This window comes from Cynara cardunculus, assembly GCF_001531365.2.
Source record: "Cynara cardunculus var. scolymus isolate 2C chromosome LG 13, CcrdV1, whole genome shotgun sequence".
NCBI lineage: Eukaryota > Viridiplantae > Streptophyta > Magnoliopsida > Asterales > Asteraceae > Cynara > Cynara cardunculus.
The window spans coordinates 7,300,235-7,321,147 of NC_037540.1; the positions used below are offsets into that span (position 1 = coordinate 7,300,235).

Genomic DNA, 20,913 nt, shown 5'->3' on the forward strand with positions numbered 1-20,913 from the left:
GTGTGTGGAAGATAATTGCAAAAGCTGATGTGGCACAATTGAAAGTGTAAATGGATTGCAGCGATGTGGATGGTCTTATGATTTGATGCTTTTTCCGAAATTGACTCCTAAACTTCATTATTATAAAAGAGACTAGTTGCATGCTGTTTTGTAATGAGTTGGTCACTCATTCTAACGAACATCTTTAATTAACACTAAATTTTATTATATTTTAAATATTATAATTTAAATTTAATTTTAATATATCATATATTCACTTTCAAAACACACACACACACACATATATATATATATATATATATATATATATAAGCAATCAAATATAAACCGTCCAAATTTGGACAAACCTTACAAACTAATTACAACAAATCATATAAATCTATTTGTTTTACATTTTTTTTAATTTATAAGGGTATTATGGTCATTTGAACAATAGTTATGTTTGGTAATTATTTAATATTAATAGATAAATTTGGTAACAACATAATATTTATATAAATATTAATGATATATTGATTAGCACAATATTAACAAATATTTAATTGAGGTATCCACTTAAATTTTTTGAAAAAAATCGCCACATTTTAAAAAATGTAGGATAATTTTGTTTAAAAAAATCATCACTAATTTCCAATGAAACAGAGTAATTTCTAATGAAACATGCTCAAATTGTTTACTGAAACATGATCATATATGATTGTATTAGGTTCATATGTATAACAGATGTAATGAAACAAATTTATATTCATAGGTATGTATAACAGTTTGTAATGAAACATGTTCATATGTATAATAGCTGTAATGAAACAGGTTCATAGGTCGTATATGATTGCATCAGGTTCATATGTATAACAGCTGTAATGAAACATATTCATAGAACATGCTTTTTCCCGTTTTGCCCTTCCTTGTCTCCAATATGAATTTTTTATTTTTACTTTACTTATTTAGTTTGTTTAAGTCTTGGCCTTTCATAAAAAAAAATGGATGGATGTAATTAGTTTGTAAGGTTTGTATGAAACGGATGGTTTGTAAAGTAAACCTCTTTTTTTTCTCTCTATATATATGACATACGCACACATGTGCGCACAGGTACACATATATACAACATCAATCACTTGTTAACCCCCTAAATAGTGTTAGGGGCCGTGTACTAAACACTTACTTGGTAAGTACTTACCGGATAAATTTCTTCATTGGATGAACATGAGAAGGGTCAAGAATCTTACCGGATAAGAGCGATGAGAATAATAGAGAGTCTTACCCAGTAAGGATGACGACTCTTACCCTGATAAATGCTTACCCACTAAATTGTTACATTCGATATGTTTTGATATACTAAAATCCTAAGCATCAAAATATAATCATAGTGTTGACTCCTATCCGTAAGCGCTTACCGGGTAAGCAATTGGGTAAACGGCCGGCCCCTTAGTCTTGCAAACCCATTTTAACCAATCAAATTCCACCATTCCTTGTTATTACCTTAATTAAACGCTTGATTTTAGGATTAAGGATTGTTTAGTAATTTTTTCTTTCTTTTATTATTATTTTTTATTCGGTTACTTGATCATATTCCTTTTTAAGGAGGTTAATTAGGAAAGCTATTGGTTTTCAGTTTTCTAAATTATTGAGGGGATATTCTAGTTTTTCACAAATTGTGGTATCATGTTCATCCGTATCGGTTCCTGAGGTTGTCGAATCCCATGATTTTAATCTGAATTTTTAACCTTTGTTCATCCATTTTAGCAACCGTTCATAGTGAAATATAATCTTCGTCCATTTTAGCAACCATTCACCAATGAATCTATATTATATTATAAAGTATTTGACAAAAACTTTTAAAAACTGTTTTTTATGTATGAAATATTGTTTATTGATGTATATTACTTAAAATTCAAAATTACAAGTAAATTATACATAAATACAACTTATTAAAGCTCTATGTTTGAATTCGTGTAATTAACTGCGGATAAACATAATCAAATAGAGGATAAACATTTCATTTAAATATAAAAATTTAAACTATAATTAGGATAATCATTGAGTATTAACAGAATCATTACCTTTATAAAAATTATATTGTTAAGCCAAAAATAAATTATTTCACTATTAGACCTAAATTAAATTATAATAAACAATTGAAATAAAGAAATTGTAAAAAAAAAAAAGAACTTTTAAATAGTTAATTCGATATTAATATCGATATATTTTTTTTTCGAATTTTTATGATATCTTCAAATATATTTTTATTCAAAAGTAAAAACATTCTCTTTATCAAAACCACATAAACCATATTATATCAACATAGACAAAAAATAAAATGAAACACTAAAATGAAGATATATATCTCACTGCATTGTGCGAGTCCCCCTCTAATACTAAAAAATAGAATTTTATGAGGGTTAAAAGTAATTAAGTTATCTGGAAGGGCTAAATCAAGAATCATACTTTCCTTAAATCGAGGCAAGTTTGATAAATGCAATGTTTTTTTTAAGGGTGTCCGGGCCAAAGCCCGACTAATCCCCGGCAAATTTGGAGGCTAAACATGGCCCCACTTAAATGTCGTCAACACTCCTCTCTCAGGGCTCGAACTCGGTTTCATGACTATGCCATGCCCAAGCCTTTACCACTAGGCTGAAAGGTCTTTGACCATAAATGCAATGTTGTTGTAATAAGTTGCTATAATAACGTTGGTCAAACTAATAAATTTTATTAACTAAGTTGACAACTTAACTAAACTTAAATAGTAATCATTTCATATGGCAATTTAAAAAAAGCATATAGCGTTTTCATAAAACATGTGGTATTGAGACATTTTCAAAAGCGTCATATAAACTTGACTAGTAAGATAACTTGTATGTTCTATCCAATTGGGTTTTCCAACTTCGAAAATATAAGTCACCTGCAAAAAATTATTCAAACATCAGTGTATTACAATTGTTGTTCATATAAATTAAAAAGCTCATTAGAAACTTTCTTACTCGTGATAGTTGAGTGTTTTCGTTCACAAAGACTTTTCACCTTGACATTAAGAAGAAGTGTGTCACTTTTTTGGAATATGCACAATTTATTTCCACATAGCATATGCAACATTTATTGCGATACATAATAAGGAGCAACACATGTAACAACTGGATAAATTTGAGCAACAAAGTAAACGTAACACAAGATACTTTATAACAAACTAAAACATGTAACAAACTCCCTAAAGTTTSTGTAAAATCAAGTGAGCGCCAAATTGAGGTTTTAAAGTAATTATAGCGTAYGGAGCATGTGAATACGACGGAGATAGATCAAAAGAGAAGCGTTGTAGAATCATTGTAAGCGCCATTTTTGCTTCTAACATAGCAAAATTYTGTCCGACGCATATACGTGGGCCACCTCCAAATGGGACGTATGACGCTTGCCCCTTGGTCGCCTTTAACACACCTTYGGAAAATCTTTCRGGCTTGAACTCRTTCACATCTTCACCCCATAAATCTTGGTCGTGGTGTAAAAGCAATGAGTTTAGTTGGATGAGGGTTCCCGCCGGCAAGATTAAATTTTTTAATTTTGTTTCTTCATGTACAAATCGTCTTAGTAGTACTGCTGGCRGATATAGTCTAAGAACCTCATTGAAGATCATGTTAACCTGCAAATGAATAATTAAGACACAAAATAAATATGGATTTTGACATGCTCGATAAGAAGATAGCATTGGTAAACCTCTAAGTATTAAAAAACTTACAACTTTTAGGTGATTCAACCCATCAATATCTGGTCTTTTCTCTCCAATGACTTGCAAAACTTCCTCTCTAGCATGTGTCTGCCACTCCTTGTATTGACCTAGTAAAATCATAGTCCAAACAAGCATATTTACGGTGGTCTCCTGGCCTGCAAAGTAGAAAAGTTTGCATTCTTGAATGATTTCCTGAATGCTTAAGCCAAAATGGCTATTTCCTTSTTGTTTAATTTCTGCGTAATTGGAATCCAAAAGAATGCCCAGGAGGTCATCATTGATACTTTYCCCGGCCTTCATAGCAACAACTCGTTTATCGATTATACTCTTTATCATAGCCTTCACTTCCTGGTCAATCTGTTTCATTCTATTGTTGCTTTTTGTYGGCAAAAATCTGTTAAATCATATTCTATTAGCTTAAAATACCCAAAAATAATGATACATTGGAGTTAAAATTTTACGCTTTGCATTTCATTGTTCTTTTTTTTTTTGAATTTAAACATATTATTTAGAAAGAAATTCACCTTGATCCTGGAATGTAAATTGACATTTCAGCTATGATAATCATCTGCTTTAGTTCTCTTTGAAGCTCAAATATCTTTCTCCCTTCCTCAAAACTACTACCGAAAGCTGTACGTGAAATCACATCAGCTGTAAATGTTTGTAGATGAGGCCATACATTCACTTCACGCGAGCTTTCTTTTGTTACCATTTCTTCCCATTTTTGAATCATCTCGCTGCAACTCACATAAAAYGCAGGTACCATATGCTGACAAGGAAAATACARTTAAAYGTATCCAAACGATGTTTTTAGACRAATAAAGTTACATGAAATAAAGAGCAAAAAGGTAASAAAACCTTGAGCTTTTCAACATTGAAAGCGGGATTGATGATTTTTCTATGTTTAACCCATTGATCTTCCTCAACGTCGATTAAGCCYGTTGTTAGCAACTTTATTGATGGGTTTCCTCCCCTTGGCTTTTGAAATTGATGATAATTAGAGAAGACCTCTCGTATCATGGTGGGTTYAGAAATGTGCACCATAGGCCTTGTCCCCATCCATGTAAAACAAGTCTTACCTGTATTAAGACTAGGAATSAATGAGCTAAATGTGGCCAGTGATCAGGATTACCGTCACCAACGGATTTTCAATCACCAATGGATTTTGGTTAGTAATCCGTTGGTGATGGTCAATCCGTCGGTGATCTGCTGTAAATYCGTCAGAAATTAYRGGTGRAAAAACTCGTCGGTAAATCCTCTTTGTTTTGTAGTGATATTTATGCCTCTTAAGTAATTAAGAGTATAATAGGAAATTTAGTGAATTATAACTCTATTTTTGAAAAATGACATTTATTTTAAGACAAACGTAAATAGAAATATGCACATTTATTTTCGTCAAAACAAATATTTTAATACCATAGTTGATGCTTAAATCTTCAAAATAGAAAAGCCTTTGGATTATAATTTTTATTTTTGTAAATTTTGATTCCTTCATCTTTGCTTTGGATAAATTATAAATATACACTACAACATATTCAGTTTCATATAACGTTAAATATGTCTGTATAAATTGTTTTATAAGATTTAATTTTACAGAACGAAAGAATTATGCATCTTTTGTAAAATTCTTACAGTAATTTGACAGTGGGTGACCTAACAATTGACTTTTTTATACGACACCTTGTATAGGTATCGGGAACATATATTTTTATAAGATATTTTTTTCAAATAATTGCATAAAAATTTCAATATGGCGTTTTATTTTAAAAAATACACTAAAAAACTTATTATAATGCCCAATAACAATTTATCAATTTGTTCTAATAGTTTTACGTATGACGCACACTTGTTTGACTCTATAAATCCAAGTCATGTAAAAGAGTTTATTAAAACATTTAAACATATTTAACATATGATGTAGTCCTTTGGTTGGAGATGCTCTAAACCGGAAACGACTGTCAAACCAATGTACAAAACATTTTCCACTTTTGGGTCACATATGTATAGAAATCGAGAACCTCTGTTTCACATATACATACCGTGAGTAATGATGGATTTATGGAAGAAGGTCAATACACGAGGTGCGATATCATGATTTAGACTCATAGGTTTAGATTTGGCTTCTTTTGTCATCTTCTCCAACTGTTTCAAATCTCCGACCATAAATCGGTAATGGGTTCCTTTCAATCCTTGATCTCTTAGAAGCTTCTCCATCTTTTTCGGTTTAAACCACAAGAAATTCAAAACCGTCCATACATATAACGTCAAGATCGCTGCTACTCCAATAACACAAATAATTGCCGTTTCCTCCATGGCTCTAGAAAAAAATTGTGAGCTAATTTTGTGAACTTGTGATGATGATCAGAGAATGAGAGTACTTATTGATCGATAATTTTTCTTTTATAACCCTAACATTTGAGTGGTTAATGGTTATGCACCCTGTGTTTTTTTATTGTATTCATGGCAAGTCCTACACATTAATAAGGAGGAGAAATTTAGGTATCTGTCTTTGTTTTGAAGAACATGAATGCTATAAGGGTGGAATTATTAGGAGTTTGAGCGGGATTTTGAGCTTCTGTTTATTTGAGTATTGCAGGAGAAAGAAATTTAGTTGTCTGAAAGACAAAATATATTTCTTTTAAATATTTAAGGTCAATTCCATTAAAAAAATGTATTTTATATCTCAAAGCAATACAATTGACTTTTTCCCCGGTCACCGTGTTGACTTTCCCCTAATTCAAACCATGGTTTTTCGGACTTTTGATTCACCTTAAAGATGCATACGCTTAAACAAATTTAGATCCGTCACTGAGTATTGTTACTAAGATTATTAAACGAGAAATGCTGAAACTTGATAATCTAAAATACATGTTTTAAAAGTTATTCTCTAAAAATTAAAAATAATATTATTAGTTATATTTTGGTACAATTTCTCATCAACAACAAACAAACTTAACATATWGTTTAATAAAATTTTGTACATAATAATTCCAAATATAAGAATAGAATTATAAATTAAGTTAATTTTGATTAATTTTGGTATATTTTGAATTTAAAAAATTCACACACACACACATATATATAAGTATATATTTAGAGAGAGAAATGTAGGTTCATACAAAAACGATATATATTTAAGAAAATAAGAGAATGGTCGAATTACGTACAAAATCACATTTGATTTTATATTAACGACCAAAAAAGTGTGCAGGCAACCTTATTGCCGTATAACAAGGTCGCATGAATCACATATGACTTTGTACGTGATGTTAATGTAAAATCACATCTAATTCGACCATTTCTTATTTTCTTAAATGAGCTATCATTATGGTATGAATCTGTCTCTCTCTCTCTCTCTCTCTCTCTCTATATATATATATATATATGCATATATTAGTTCTAAAAATAATTATTTAATTATCATGTCATATTTGAGCCGTGATTCTTGCCTTCCCTTATGAGAAAAAATAAATTATAATATCATGTTTGAAGTTTGAAAACACAAAACCTAACTTAAATTTGCGTATAGATGTCTTTTTAACCTGATGTAGTGTCTTGTCAAATTAATGGTAGAATAGACATTGGTTAGGGTTTGAGGAGACATGCCGTAAACGTTTTTGGAAAGATAGATTTGATTGATTTCGAAATATGTTTGAGCAATTTTTCTCTGTAATTACTTATTTATAAAGGAAAAAGAAAACAAATATCCTTTTTTTTTAATTGAAAATATCCAAGAATTTAGAAAATGCATCTTTCCATGTTTGTTTTTTTAACAAAAAATTAAAAAAAAGTCAAATAAATGAAAACAACTATTATTTTTAAAATTGAAATGTGAACATAAATTTAAAGTTCATATCTTATACATTTGTAGTGTATTGTGGCATCTTATATCTAATCTTTCACAATATTATTTGTCATTTTTGGATATGATTAAAGGTTAAGATTGGTTCACATCTTATATATAGGTTGATTCTTTTGGTTCACATATTATATATAGGTTGATTCTTTTGTTAATCCAACAATTGGTGTTAATATGTGGAGCAATCTTAACCTTTAATCCTTGAAATCTATGGATTAAATCATGACAGTTGTAATAAATGAAAATTTGAACAAAAATAAACAATTGATAAACATTCTATAATAGGGGTTTATGGAAAAGATCATAACATATGAACACCTACGAAGAATCTTATTGAACACATATGAACATCATATTGTTATAAACACAAACTTATTAACACCTTGCATCAACACATATGAACACATTCTTATTAATACATTATGTTTATGATCATACATTATTATGAACACCCATGAAAACCATTAAATACCATAAAAATAACTTACACATGAAAAATTGTAATATCTCATTAGATACCATAAAAATAATTACACATAAAAATTATCTATTTGTCCTCCATCATTAAATCAAACATTTGAAGTAATCTCTACCAAACAATGAATCTTATTAATCCAATAAGTTCACTAAATTAACATCATTAATAAAAAATCATATATATATATATATATATATATATATATATATATATTCTTGATATTTGTCTCAGCCTCTCAGGGACCAATGTTAACAATTTCATATGTTAAAAAAGTTTACACAAATAAAATATTACATATATATTATCTTTATTTTTATTTTAGGTATTCTATTTTATTTTCAATTATATTTAAAACACTAAATTTTATCATAGTCTTGTTTTTCAGCCCATAAACTGTTCTTTTATCAATAATAATAATAATAATAATAATAATAATAATAATAATAATAATAATAATAATAATAATAATAATAATGTATAGTTAGCTATCTTTAGGAATTGATGTAGTGTTTTGTCAAATTGATGGGTAGAATAGATATAACCCAGGGTTAGAGGAGACAAGCCATAGCGACATTTTTTAATTTGATTGATTAAATCAATTTTGAAATATACATACATATATATATATATATATATATATATACATACATACATATGTATATATATATATATATATATATGTGGGTTATTATGTAACCTTTTACATTTGTACAACCAATGCAATTCAATCTCAACTGTCCATTTAATTTGATAAATATGTAATTTCATAAAAGTTTTGATTGTTTCCTAATATAAAGAATTGATCATAATTAATGAACCATAATCATCTTTTATAAATATTCAAATCATAATAAATAGACTCTCATCATTTTCATAAATATTTTAATTTAATTGGGTTGCATTGGTTGTACAAATATAATTGGTTGCATTTGAAACGTCCTAGATATATATATATATATATATATATACTACCTTATAAATCAGATTTACCAAAAGTCTTAAAAACAATTTTTAATGCACAAAAGTCTTAAAACAATTTTCATCATGGGTTATTAAAAGTTCTCTTATTCATCTCTCATTCAATTGCTCTAGAACTCTCAGTCTCGCTCTTGCTCTCAATCTCTTGATTCTTTGCTCTTGGTGTAAATCGAATACATTTGTGGAATCGTTTAAATATGTTGGATTTTAAATAATTTTAAATATTTAATTAATTATATATATAATTTATTTAATAAAATACAGCTAAATTAAAATGATAAATTTTAATTAATAAACATTAACTTATAAAACAAACTATAATAAAGTTATTCTTATATAATTTTTGAATAATAAATATTATTATATAATTCTTTTATGTATGTTTAAGTTTCGACTAGTCAAAATTATAATAAAATTATCCATATTTTAGTTTTTATTAATTTTCATTTTTTAATAAAATTAAATCAATTGTTTAATATAATTTTCAATTTGATAACATAAAATAATTAAATTAGAAACTTAATATAAATTATTATTTAATATATTAAATTATCCCCTTTCATCTCACTGACCAACCTTGACTAGTTCAGTTTTATTGGATTCTATACTATCAATACACTACTAAAAAATCGGGTTTTTCCGACGGCAAAATCCGTCGGAAATCCGTCGGAAAAACAACTTTCCGACGGATTTTGCCGTCGGAAAAACCCCCGCCGCTAAATGCCTTTTCCGACGGAATTTCCGACGGATTTGTATTTTATGATCCTTGATGACCTATTACATGTTTATATGTGAGTATGTAATGTATATATGTATGTAGTGTGTATTGAGCTCAATAAGACCACTAAGATCCTCAAAAGCTCAATAAGATTCATTAAAAAGCATTATAGTGGTCTTAYGATTCAGAGAGTACGTTTTTTCATAGGGTTGGAGACAGAGAGAGGGATGGAGAGGGGAGGAGAAAAGTTGCATGTGGGAAGTGGGAAGTGGGTTCGATAAGGATCGAGGGTGAGCGCCGTGGAACTCATTTCTTCTCTCAACACACACTAAACATTTGCAATCTTTGATTACGATACAYGATAATGTAAATAATACATATATAACAATACAAAAGACATAATTAAGTAACCCAAAATTATAAAACCATTTTTACTCTAAAATAAACCCAAACATGCAATTTTTTTGCCTAAMGTTTGTGTAGAATTAAGTGGGCGCCAAACTGAGGTTGTAGAGTAGCTACAGCATGTGGAGCATGYGAGTACGACGGAGATAACTCAAAAGAGAAACGCTGCAGAATCATTGCAAGTATCATTTTTGCTTCGAGTATAGTGAAATTCTGACCAATACATATGCGTGGCCCCCCACCAAATGGGAGAAATGAGGCTTGTCCTTTSGTTGCTTTTGACACACCTTCGGAAAATCTCTCGGGCTTGAACTCCTTCACATCTTCACCCCATATATCTTGGTCGTGGTGTAGAAACAATGTGTTTAGTTGGACCAATGTACCTGTCGGTAAGGTTATATTTCCTAATTTGGTTTCATCATGTATTAGCCGTCTTAGGAGTCCTGCCGGTGGATACAGTCKAAGAACCTCATTGAAAATCATGTTGATCTGCAAAAAAAATTATGGCAAAAAATAAATAGGACCGTTGTCATATTTGGCAAGCGGATAGTTTTGGTAATCTTCACGGAAATTAAAACTTACAATCTTTAAACGACTCAAACCATCTATATCCGGTATTTTTTCTCYGAAGACACATAAAACTTCTTCTCGAGCACGTGATTGCCAGTCTATGTGTTGACTTAGTAAAATCATAGTCCAAACAAGCATATTTGCCGTGGTCTCTTGTCCTGCAAAGTAAAAAAGTTTGCATTCTTCGATGACTTCCTCAATGCTTAATCCAAAGCCGTCATTCCCTTGTTGTTTAATCTCTTTGTAATTGGAATCTAAAAGGATGCCCAAAAGGTCATCATCAATGAGGGTTTCTCCGGCTTTCATTGCAACAACTCGTTTATCGATAATGTTGTTTATTGTAGCCTTCACTTCCTGGTCAATCTCTTTCATCCTCTTGTTATTTTTTGTCGGCAAAAATCTACTCAATCATATAATTAATTAGCATAATCTACAAAACGTTGTGATAGTGTGACTTCTATAATTATCAAATAAAGAGCCCTTTATAAGTTAAGAATGTTATGTTTTTGCATAATATTGTGAACTTTTTAAAAGAGAAGTGATTATAAAATAATCGTTTCGAATCAAACTCACCTTGATCCCGGAATGTAAATTGAATTTACAGCCTTGATAATGAGCTCTGCTTGTTCTCTTTGAAGCTCAAATATCTTTCTTCCTTCCTCAAAACTGCTACCGAATGCTGTACGTGAAATTACRTCACTAGAAAGCGTTTGAAGATGAGGCCAAACATCCACTTCAAGCAAGTTCTYTTTGTTCATCATTTCATCCCATTTGAGGATCATCTCGTTGCAACTCACATAAAACATGGGTACCATACGCTACAGAAAATATAAGTATATCCGGATAATGTTTTCATAAGGTTACTTTYTGTAACGAAAAGAGAAAAAGGAGGAGCAATTAAGAAACCTTGATCTTCTCCACATGGAATGCAGGATTGATGATTTTTCGATGTTTAATCCATTGATCAGCCTCGGCGTAGAGTAATCCAGTTTCTAGCAACTTTGTTAATGGATTCCCTTCCCTTGGCTTTTGAAATTGACAATAATTAGCCAAGACCTCTCGTATTATAGTCGGATCAGATGTGTGTACCAGAGGTTTTGTCCCCATCCATGTAAAACAATTCTTACCTATATATTTRTCGWTGAAACCAGAAAAGTTTAGATATTAATTTTCCAAAAAGCCAAAACATTATGGTACGAACAAAAAATGCCAAATATAATATACGATTTCAAAAGCATTATAAATAGTAGAGTTATTTTCGGTCAAAAATTTATTTTGTTTTCCTTTTCTTAAGATATATATATATATATATATATATATATATGTATGTATGTATATATGTATGTATGTATGTATGTGTATGTGTGTGTGTGTGTGTGTATGTGTGGATTTGGAAAATTCAAACAGATGTATTTACCATGAGTAGTGACAGACTTATGGAAGAAGGGGAAGACGCGATGAGCGATATCATGATCAGTKACACTCATGGATTTAGATTTGGCYTCAGTCGTCATTTGCACCATGTCTTTGAGATCTCCGAACACGAACCTATAAGGGGTCCCCATAAGGCCTTGGTCTCTTAAGAACTTTTCTATCTTCTTTGGTTCGAACCACAACCAATTTAAAACTCTCCATGCATATAACAGCGTTAATGTTGCTGCTATTCCTACAACACAAAAAACTGGAGTTACCTCCATCGTGCAGTGCTGGAAAGAAAAAAGGCCTGTGATCTATTAAATCCTGTGATCATAGTTGGTAGGAAAATAGGATATTTATTGATGGATAATTTTCACTTCACCACCTTATGGTTTGCGTAGTTGATAAAATGATTCATGTGTTTTTTTTATTGTTTTTTTAGCAATACATCATTATTGGAGAGCGTGAATAGTCATCACTTGCATTTAAAAATAAGTTATTGAGTTAAAAACATGTTATTGGTGTGTGTGTGTATATATATATATATATATATATATATATATATGACGAACCCTTGTTCCAGCAAATCAGTTACACAAGATATAAAATGTAATATCTAAACACATTAAAAAAAATACATTACAAATGATCATCATTATAATACTCAAGATACATACAATATGCACACTCTAATACCCATTGTATACACGTTGTGATACTCATTGTATGCACGTTGAAACTCACCGTGATATCCATATTGTTTACAACGTGTTCACAACACCAATAATGTGATACCTATTGTATACATGTTGATGCCCATTGTGATATCCATTGTTTACAATGTGTACGTAACATCAAATATTAATTTTGGTAATACAAAATGAGAATACGAAGAGAGAGAGAGAGAGAGAGAGAGAGAGAGAGTTGTTGAATATGGAGAGAGATATAGAGAGAGAGGAGGAGAGTTGTTAAATAATTTATTAAATACAAAATGAGATTATCAAGTTACTAGTTTTACCCTTTATTTTATTCTAAAAATAACATTAATTATCTTAAATGATTGATTCATAATGGATCTCACGGTTATCACAAATTACATACGGAACTCTCATATATGTGCAGGGCTCAAACGAATGATAATTAAAGGGTCTAAGTGAAAACAGTTGAGAGTTAAGGGTGTGGCATGTAAAAATTGTGTCCCAATAATTTCCAACTTTTTCCACAAAGACTAGGGTGCTATATGGCCCGCATTAAGACTTTTGCCAAACAAAAGAAAGGATCAATTTTCTCCAAAGCCAAAAGGGTTTTTCGCTGAAACAGTTTTTTACTGATCTAATATAAAGAAAAAATTATATTAAAATAGAACTAACTTTTATTTTATTTTTATTTTGGGGAATCAACTTTTAAAATATTCATTTAAGCGTCTGTATCAAACTTTTTATTTATTTAAGAGCCTAGTTAACCTGTTGAATAGGTAACATGTAATTTAATATGACTTGAAAGGAAATTATTTAAACAAATATTATGTGGTAATTATTTTGACAAATCATCATTATAATTAAAACAAATCAAAATGAAGTCCACTTCACGTCCCCTGTCTTGGTCGCAATCATGCCCCTCCCTCTTCCTTCAATCGTCGTCGTTCCATATATAGCCTCCTGCCACTGTAGCTTTCTGTCCTCTCCGACAGCCGCTGCCCCTCCCTCTCCCTTCAATCACCATCGTCCCATAGCCTCCTGCCGCTGTAGCTTTCTGCCCTCTCTGACAGCTGCTGCCCTCTCCGGCAGGCTGTCCTCTCCACATTTGATATTTAATATTTATTTTTTATTGCATCAATTAATTTTTTTAATTAAAAAAATGAGATTTGGAAACATCTTCAATTTGATAATTGAATTTTTTTATTTAAAAAACGAGATTTGCAAAGAAAAATATATTTTATTGCATTAATTTTTGAAAAAAACGAATTTTAGTAAATTTTATATAATTATTTTGCAATTTTAAAATATGATGTGGATTTAAAATAAAAAATTAATATGACGTGTAATATCTTAGTTGGCAAAAGATCTGGATTATGTGAGCATTAACAGGTCAACTAGACCCTTAAATAAACAAAAAGTTTGATAGAAATCCCTAAATGAAGATATTAAAAGTTCGTCCCCTAAAATAGGAATAAGATGAAAGTTGGTTCCGTTTTGATGTAATTTTCCCTAATATAAACAAAGCTTGGAAAGACGCTGTGACATCTGTATAAAGTAATAAATTAAAAAAAATTAAAATTTCATATCATATATTATATTAAATTAATTTAAATAAAAATCAGTCTTCTGATATTATTTGAAAGTAGAGAAAAACAAATCACTAATTCAATTAAATAATAAAAACCTAAAAAAAATTCAATGAAAGCTAAAACATATATAATTGAATCCCATAAACATTGAAGATCCAATTTTAAATCACATATGATTAGAACATATTCAGACAAACCTTGAATATGAATAGGGTTTATTAAATACAAAATGAGATTATCAAGTTACTAGTTTTACCCTTTACTTTATTCTAAAAATAATATTAATTATATTAAATGATTGGTTCACAATGGATCTCACGGTTATCACAAATTATATATCGAATTCTCATTTAATTAGGTCCCTGTATATATACAGGGCTCAAACGAATGATAATTATAGGGTCTAAGTGAAAACAGTTGAGAGTTGAGGGTGTGGCATGTAAAAATTGTGTCCCAATAATTTCCAACTTTTTCCACAAAGACTAGGGCGTTGTATGGCCCGCATTAAGACTTTTGTCAAATAAAAGAAGGATCAAATTTCTCCAAAGCCAGAAGGGTTTTTTGCTGAAATAGTTTTTTACTGATTTTTAATATAAAAGGAAAATTACATTAAGATGGAACTAACTTTCATCTTATTCTTATTTTGGAGAACTAACTTTTAAAATATTCATTTAAGCGTCTCTATCAAATTTTTTGTTTATTTAAGGGTCTAGTTGACCTGTTGAATATGTAACAGGTAATTTAATATGACTTGGAAGGAACTTATTTAAACAAATATTATGTGGTAATTATTTTGACAAATCAAAATGAAGTCCACTTCATGTCTCCTGTCTCGATCGCAATCCTGCCCCTCCTTCATCCTTCAATCGTCGTCATCCCATAGCCTCCTGCTGCTGTAGCTTTCTGTCCTCTCCGACAGTCGTTGCCCCTCCCTCTTCCTTCAATCACCGTCGTCTCATAGTCTCCTGTCGCTATAGCTTTATGCCTTCTCCGACAGCTGCTGCCCTCTCCGCATTTGATATTTAATATTTATTTTTTATTGCATCAATTAATTTTTCTATTAAAAAACGAGATTTGGAAACATCTTTAATTTGATATTTGAATTTTTTTTATTTAAAAAACGAGATTTGGAAAGAAATATAGATTTTATTGCCTTAATTTTTAATTAAAAAAACAAATTTTAGTTAATTTTATATAATTATTTTGCAATTTTAAAATATGACGTGGATTTAAAAAAAAAAAATTAATATGACGTGGAATATCTTAGTTGTCAAAAAATCTGATTATGTCAGTATTAACAGGTCAACCAGACCCTTAAATAAACAAAAAGTTTGATAGAGACTTCTAAATGAAGATTTTAAAAGTTGGTCTCCTAAAATAGGAATAAAGTGAAAGTTGGTTTCACTTTGATCCAATTTTTCCTAATATAAACAAGGCTTGGAAAGACGTTCTGACATCTGTATAAAGTAATAAATTTAAAAAAAAATAAAATTTCATATCATATATTATATTAAATTAATTTAAATAAAAATCAGTGTTCTGATATTATTTGAAAGTAGAGAACAATAAATCACTAATTCAGCTAAATAATAAAAACCTAAAAAAATTCAATAAAAGCTAAAACATGTATAATTAAATCTTGTAAACATTGAAGACCCAATTTTAAATCACATATATATGATTAGAACATATTCAGACAAACCTTGAATATGAATAGGGTTTTCTTTACCCAAGTTTCTATTGAGAATTCTTGTGAATGCTTAGTTTGGTTTTAAATTAATTAATTATACAAGACAAATTAATATTTATACCTTTTTAGTAATAATTAAAAACAGAAATTGCGAGTGTCGGTGGTAATAGAAGTCAGGAAATGAATAGGAGATATGGAAAATGCAAATGCGAAGTTTCCACCAACCAAAAGTTACTGATTTTTTACAGTAAAAAAAATTCGTAAACTTTTTTTGTTGTTTGTGTATAAATAAATAAACATTGGTCTTACAATTATCATAATAACAAAAAGTCATTTTTGTTTGAATTGTATTTTTTGTTGATATAAGAAGCTGGAATTTAAAATTTTCACCTCCAGAGAATAAATCATATATATTTTGAGATAAGTATGTAGAATTATTTGGGTTTTCATATGGAGTCGGTGCATATAATAATCGTTAAATGTCATTATTTCAATCTAGTCAAATTTACAAATGTGAATTTTCAACTTTGACTAAAAAATTGTCATTTGAATTTAAGTTCACAAACTAAACAATATAATAGTCTACCTGTATTTCTTACTTAGGGGTGTTTGGGATTGCTTATTTAAAACAACTTATGTTTTTTTTATAAAAGTGTTTATTAACTTATGTAATATTAAATCGGAGTTTTGTAATAAGTGTTTGGATTAACTTATAGCGGTACCAAAAAACAATAAGTTGATAAGTTGTTTTTTAGTGTTTGGCAAATTTTACTTATATATGTAAAATTACCAAAAAAGGACAGTCTTCCATATAATAATATTTTTGATTATTAACTTATTTGATTTTTTAACATGTAAAAATTTATTTTTCATCATTTATAATAATATTTTTGACAAAAATTTATAATAATTAACAAACATTATTAAAACAAGGTTAAAATGATAAACTGGTAATAAGCAATTTTTCATAAGTCAGGAAGGATTAACTTATCAAAAACTGCTTATTACCGATTTGACACCGGTATAAGCAGTTTTATTTTTCCTCATCCAAACACTAGCATCTAGCTTATCACCAATGCCAGATTGAAATAAGTCAAAAAACACCTAAAATAAGCAATCCCAAACACCTCCTTAAAGGTCTTTGTGATTTTAATGTCATTAAGAGTGTTGATGTGGTTGTGATTACATGGGGACTAGGTGGTAACTTAACTAAGAAGGTAAGAATTGAAATGCATACTCATAAATGTTGTCTCTAACATTTTAGATAACATAAATCAATTTTATTCCCTTTTTTTGTTTTTTTTTAGAATGAATCTTCAAAATCCATCCAATTCCACAAACAAAGGGATTTCAACATTCTTTCACAATAAGTTGGGATTTTGAAATCACAACGGTGATGCCTGATTGATTTGAGCTTGAGCTCCAAAAATTAAAAGTGTATGTAAGTACGTCTCAGGTTCAACCACGGAGGAATAAAAATCTACTTGTAGCCATGGAGGTTCAAATGCGGTGACTTTGGGCTACTCGTAAAGCAGGTAGTCGTCATGAGGTTAGTCAGATCGCATAACGGATTGGATATTCAGGTTAATAAAAAAAATGTTGGGATTTTGATGGAATAAAATTTTATATTTTCTTAATCTCAAATATACTCTTTAACCCAAATATAACCTAATTAATTCAATACTTTTGTTCTTTATTTAATTTAATTTAATACTTTTGTTTTTTATTTTATTTTTTGGGCAAAATGTACAAAATAGCAATTTATTTTCATAAATTTCTTTATTATAGCATTATATTCCCAGTTTTTCTAATTACAACAATGTACTTTCAAACAATTTTTTATTAGAACATTGTACTTTGAAAAATTTACCCATTATAGCATTGAGTAACATTTTGATTTAAATTTACCCATTATACCAAGTTTCCGTGCTACTTTATTGTCCATGTAGGTTGTCTACATGTACTATAGTGATCTGACTTTCTTATTACAACATTGTACTTTCAAAATTATTTTATTATAAAATTTACTAGTTCTTATTTAACAATATACTTTTAATTTTAATATTTAGATATTTTACATGTTATTTAATAAATATATTAAATGAATTAAAAAAAATCTAAATTATTTGTTAATATACCAATATTAATAAAGAGTTTGTTTCAAATACAACTCATCACATTTATACAAACAATGCAACCCAATAAATTGAGATATTTATGGAAATGATGATAGTTCATTTATTATGATTTGAATATTTATGGAAGATAAATATGATTAATTAATTATGATCAATACTTTATATTAGGAAACAATCAAAACTTATATGAAATAACATATCAATCAAATGAAATGGATGGTTAAGATTGAGTTGTATTGGTTGCACAAATGACAAGGGTTGTATAATAACCAACCTCTATTAATAAAACTAGTAGAAAATAATTTATCTCACTAATATTTTTTAAAAAAATATGTGTTTTTTGATATAAAAAAATAAGAATTGTTCTTTTTTTACCAAAAAATATTATCTTTTAAAGAATATATTATATTTGTTCAAAAACTTTTACTTAACGTATAAATACATTAAATAAATTAGATTTTTTTGAATTATTTATTAATATAACCACTACAAGAAAAAAGGGCTTTAGAGAAGGAATTTTTAGAGAAGGTTTTAAAAGTGTATCTAAAGATATATTATAGAGAAAAAAATGAATGACAAAAGTGGAAAACGTAACTAAAGGTAGGATGAGTTTTAGAGAAATATTTCAAGTTAAATCATACATTATCAAAATTGTCTCTAAAAGTTTTAGATAACTTTTTTTTTTTTTACAAAAACTTCTAAAAAATATGAGAGGGGCTTTAGAGACCTTTTTTAAAATAAAAACCTTCTCTAAAGTCTTTGTTTTAATTATTTATCAATTTTATTAAAAAAATAATACTTTTTTATAACCCATCGCTCCAATCTCTCGACTCGATCTCTCTCTCTCTCTCTCTCTCAGTCTCCCCGTCGCCTTCGTCATGTCTCTACCGATTTCGCCTTCGCCTTCATCAAATTCTCACCCTATTTTGCTATCGCCTCCATCGATTTCTTAGCCGAGGTCACGTCGTCGTCTCTCCATCATGATTTTTCTCAATTTGGTTTCGTTTATATACATAAATCAGGTATGTTTTCTGCCCTAATTTGGTTCATCAACATCAAATCGATAGCAATTTTAAATACGGAAAAGGTAAAATGTACTGCAATTAAAATCTATAAAACAATGCTTCAATTATAATGACGATGAGATTATATTGATCCGATTGATTTCTTAATTTGTTGCTGATAGAATAGTACATGTCTGATCAAGTCGATGTGTTCGTGTCTTTCCTTGCGGTAACTTATTTTGATCATTCCTTGGCAACCATAGAAGGTACCATCAACTCCTTTACCCTTGGTTTGTTGGAATTCCTTCTTAATGGCTTCTGTTTTTGATAGCTTTTTTTATTTGGCAATTCTATTAGTTCAATTMTGTTCCGAATCTAGAATTTGTTTCTTAAATTGATTTTTTAGTTTCTCTCTGCTGGATTTGAATCTATAGGCTTGGTGGTTAGTTTTGAGGGAAGAAAATAAAAACTACAATTACCTCTATCTTTTTATAAATTTTGAGGGAAACGGAAAAAAAGAGAGGTGTTTAGTTTTTAGGTACCTGACGTTTAGCCAAGCTTTTGAGAAGAGCAGGGGAGGCAGTCTTTGATTTTTACGTTTAGCCAAGTTTAGTATTTATCATATAATGGGTTTAGATTTTGATTTTCTACAAATTGGACTTGATTGGCATGACTTGCTAATGAACTTTATTAGGGTGAGCATGACATTGAAACCTGCAAAAGTTTTCTGGATGTTGGATGGTAACATTATGCGAGTCGAGTGCTAGGGCATTAGTTGAGTTGTTGTTTGTGATTTAACAGTGGTTAATGAGCTGGAGAGTGTGCAATCAGCAAAGAGTAACTTTTTCCAACTATGTAAGGTTTGTCTAGCTATAATGGTTTAGGAACTTGCTTGTAATGTATCAGGATTACACACTCAGCACCTAGGGACGATACTTGGATATGGAGGCTCTTAGAGATCTTCTTTATGATGTGTAGGCTGTAATGTTAGTTTTAGTGTTGCAATTAAGTAAACATTACAGAATGAATCAATTTTTTTCACAATCTTGAATGTCTATATTTGATGGACTTTCAAGAATTGTGATGACACCCATACCTACCAGGCTATCCAAATTATACATCTATAGCATCTTCTCCAGCTATAAGAAATGCCCCACACCCACTTTGTTTCACGTCATGTAAAATATATCCTGAATTGTTTCCTCTTGGAACTTCCACACATGGGKGAGATTAGTGCCCTACATCACTATGGCCATCTTTTCCTCAATCACTAGACAATGCCACAGTGAGATGCTTATCAATTTTGATCAATATGATTATGCTATGCTACCTAACAGTGGTTTTGAAGCTTGATGGTTCTGATTGTGATGAATTTGGAAACGACTTGTAAGAAATTCCTGAAGTTGTGCCAATTACATCTAGCCGTCAACTTCAGGATGCTCCTGCACCTAGTAAAGCGGACGAAGACAACAAAATTCAGGCCTTAATTGATACACCAGCCTTGGATTGGCAGCGGTGAGCTCTCCCTCTGAGTTTTAGCCTCCTTTCTTGTGATTATTTGTTTTCATGTGGGGGATTTATGTTGGCTTCTTAACCTGCAGCCAAAAATTTTATGGCTTTGGCGCTGGTAGAGGCTTTGGGCGTGGCTTTGTGAA

At 29.8% G+C, this 20,913-nt stretch overlaps 2 protein-coding genes across 2 annotated transcripts; both read right to left on the reverse strand.

The window, feature by feature from the left end:
- Nucleotides 1-3,202: 3,202 nt before the first annotated feature.
- On the reverse strand, nt 3,203-12,393 carry LOC112524454 (cytochrome P450 CYP72A219-like). The gene is made up of 6 exons (XM_025134275.1): nt 12,141-12,393; nt 5,755-6,032; nt 4,574-4,794; nt 4,240-4,484; nt 3,725-4,109; nt 3,203-3,628 (listed from the first exon to the last, which is right to left on the reverse strand). The coding sequence occupies exons 2-6, from the start codon at nt 6,026-6,028 to the stop codon at nt 3,203-3,205; spliced, it is 1,551 nt and encodes a 516-aa protein (XP_024990043.1). The 5' UTR covers nt 6,029-6,032; nt 12,141-12,393.
- On the reverse strand, nt 10,100-12,448 carry LOC112524453 (cytochrome P450 CYP72A219-like). The gene is made up of 5 exons (XM_025134274.1): nt 12,141-12,448; nt 11,630-11,850; nt 11,297-11,541; nt 10,736-11,123; nt 10,100-10,642 (listed from the first exon to the last, which is right to left on the reverse strand). The coding sequence occupies exons 1-5, from the start codon at nt 12,418-12,420 to the stop codon at nt 10,217-10,219; spliced, it is 1,560 nt and encodes a 519-aa protein (XP_024990042.1). The 5' UTR covers nt 12,421-12,448; the 3' UTR covers nt 10,100-10,216.
- Between the last annotated feature and the right edge of the window lie 8,465 nt (nt 12,449-20,913).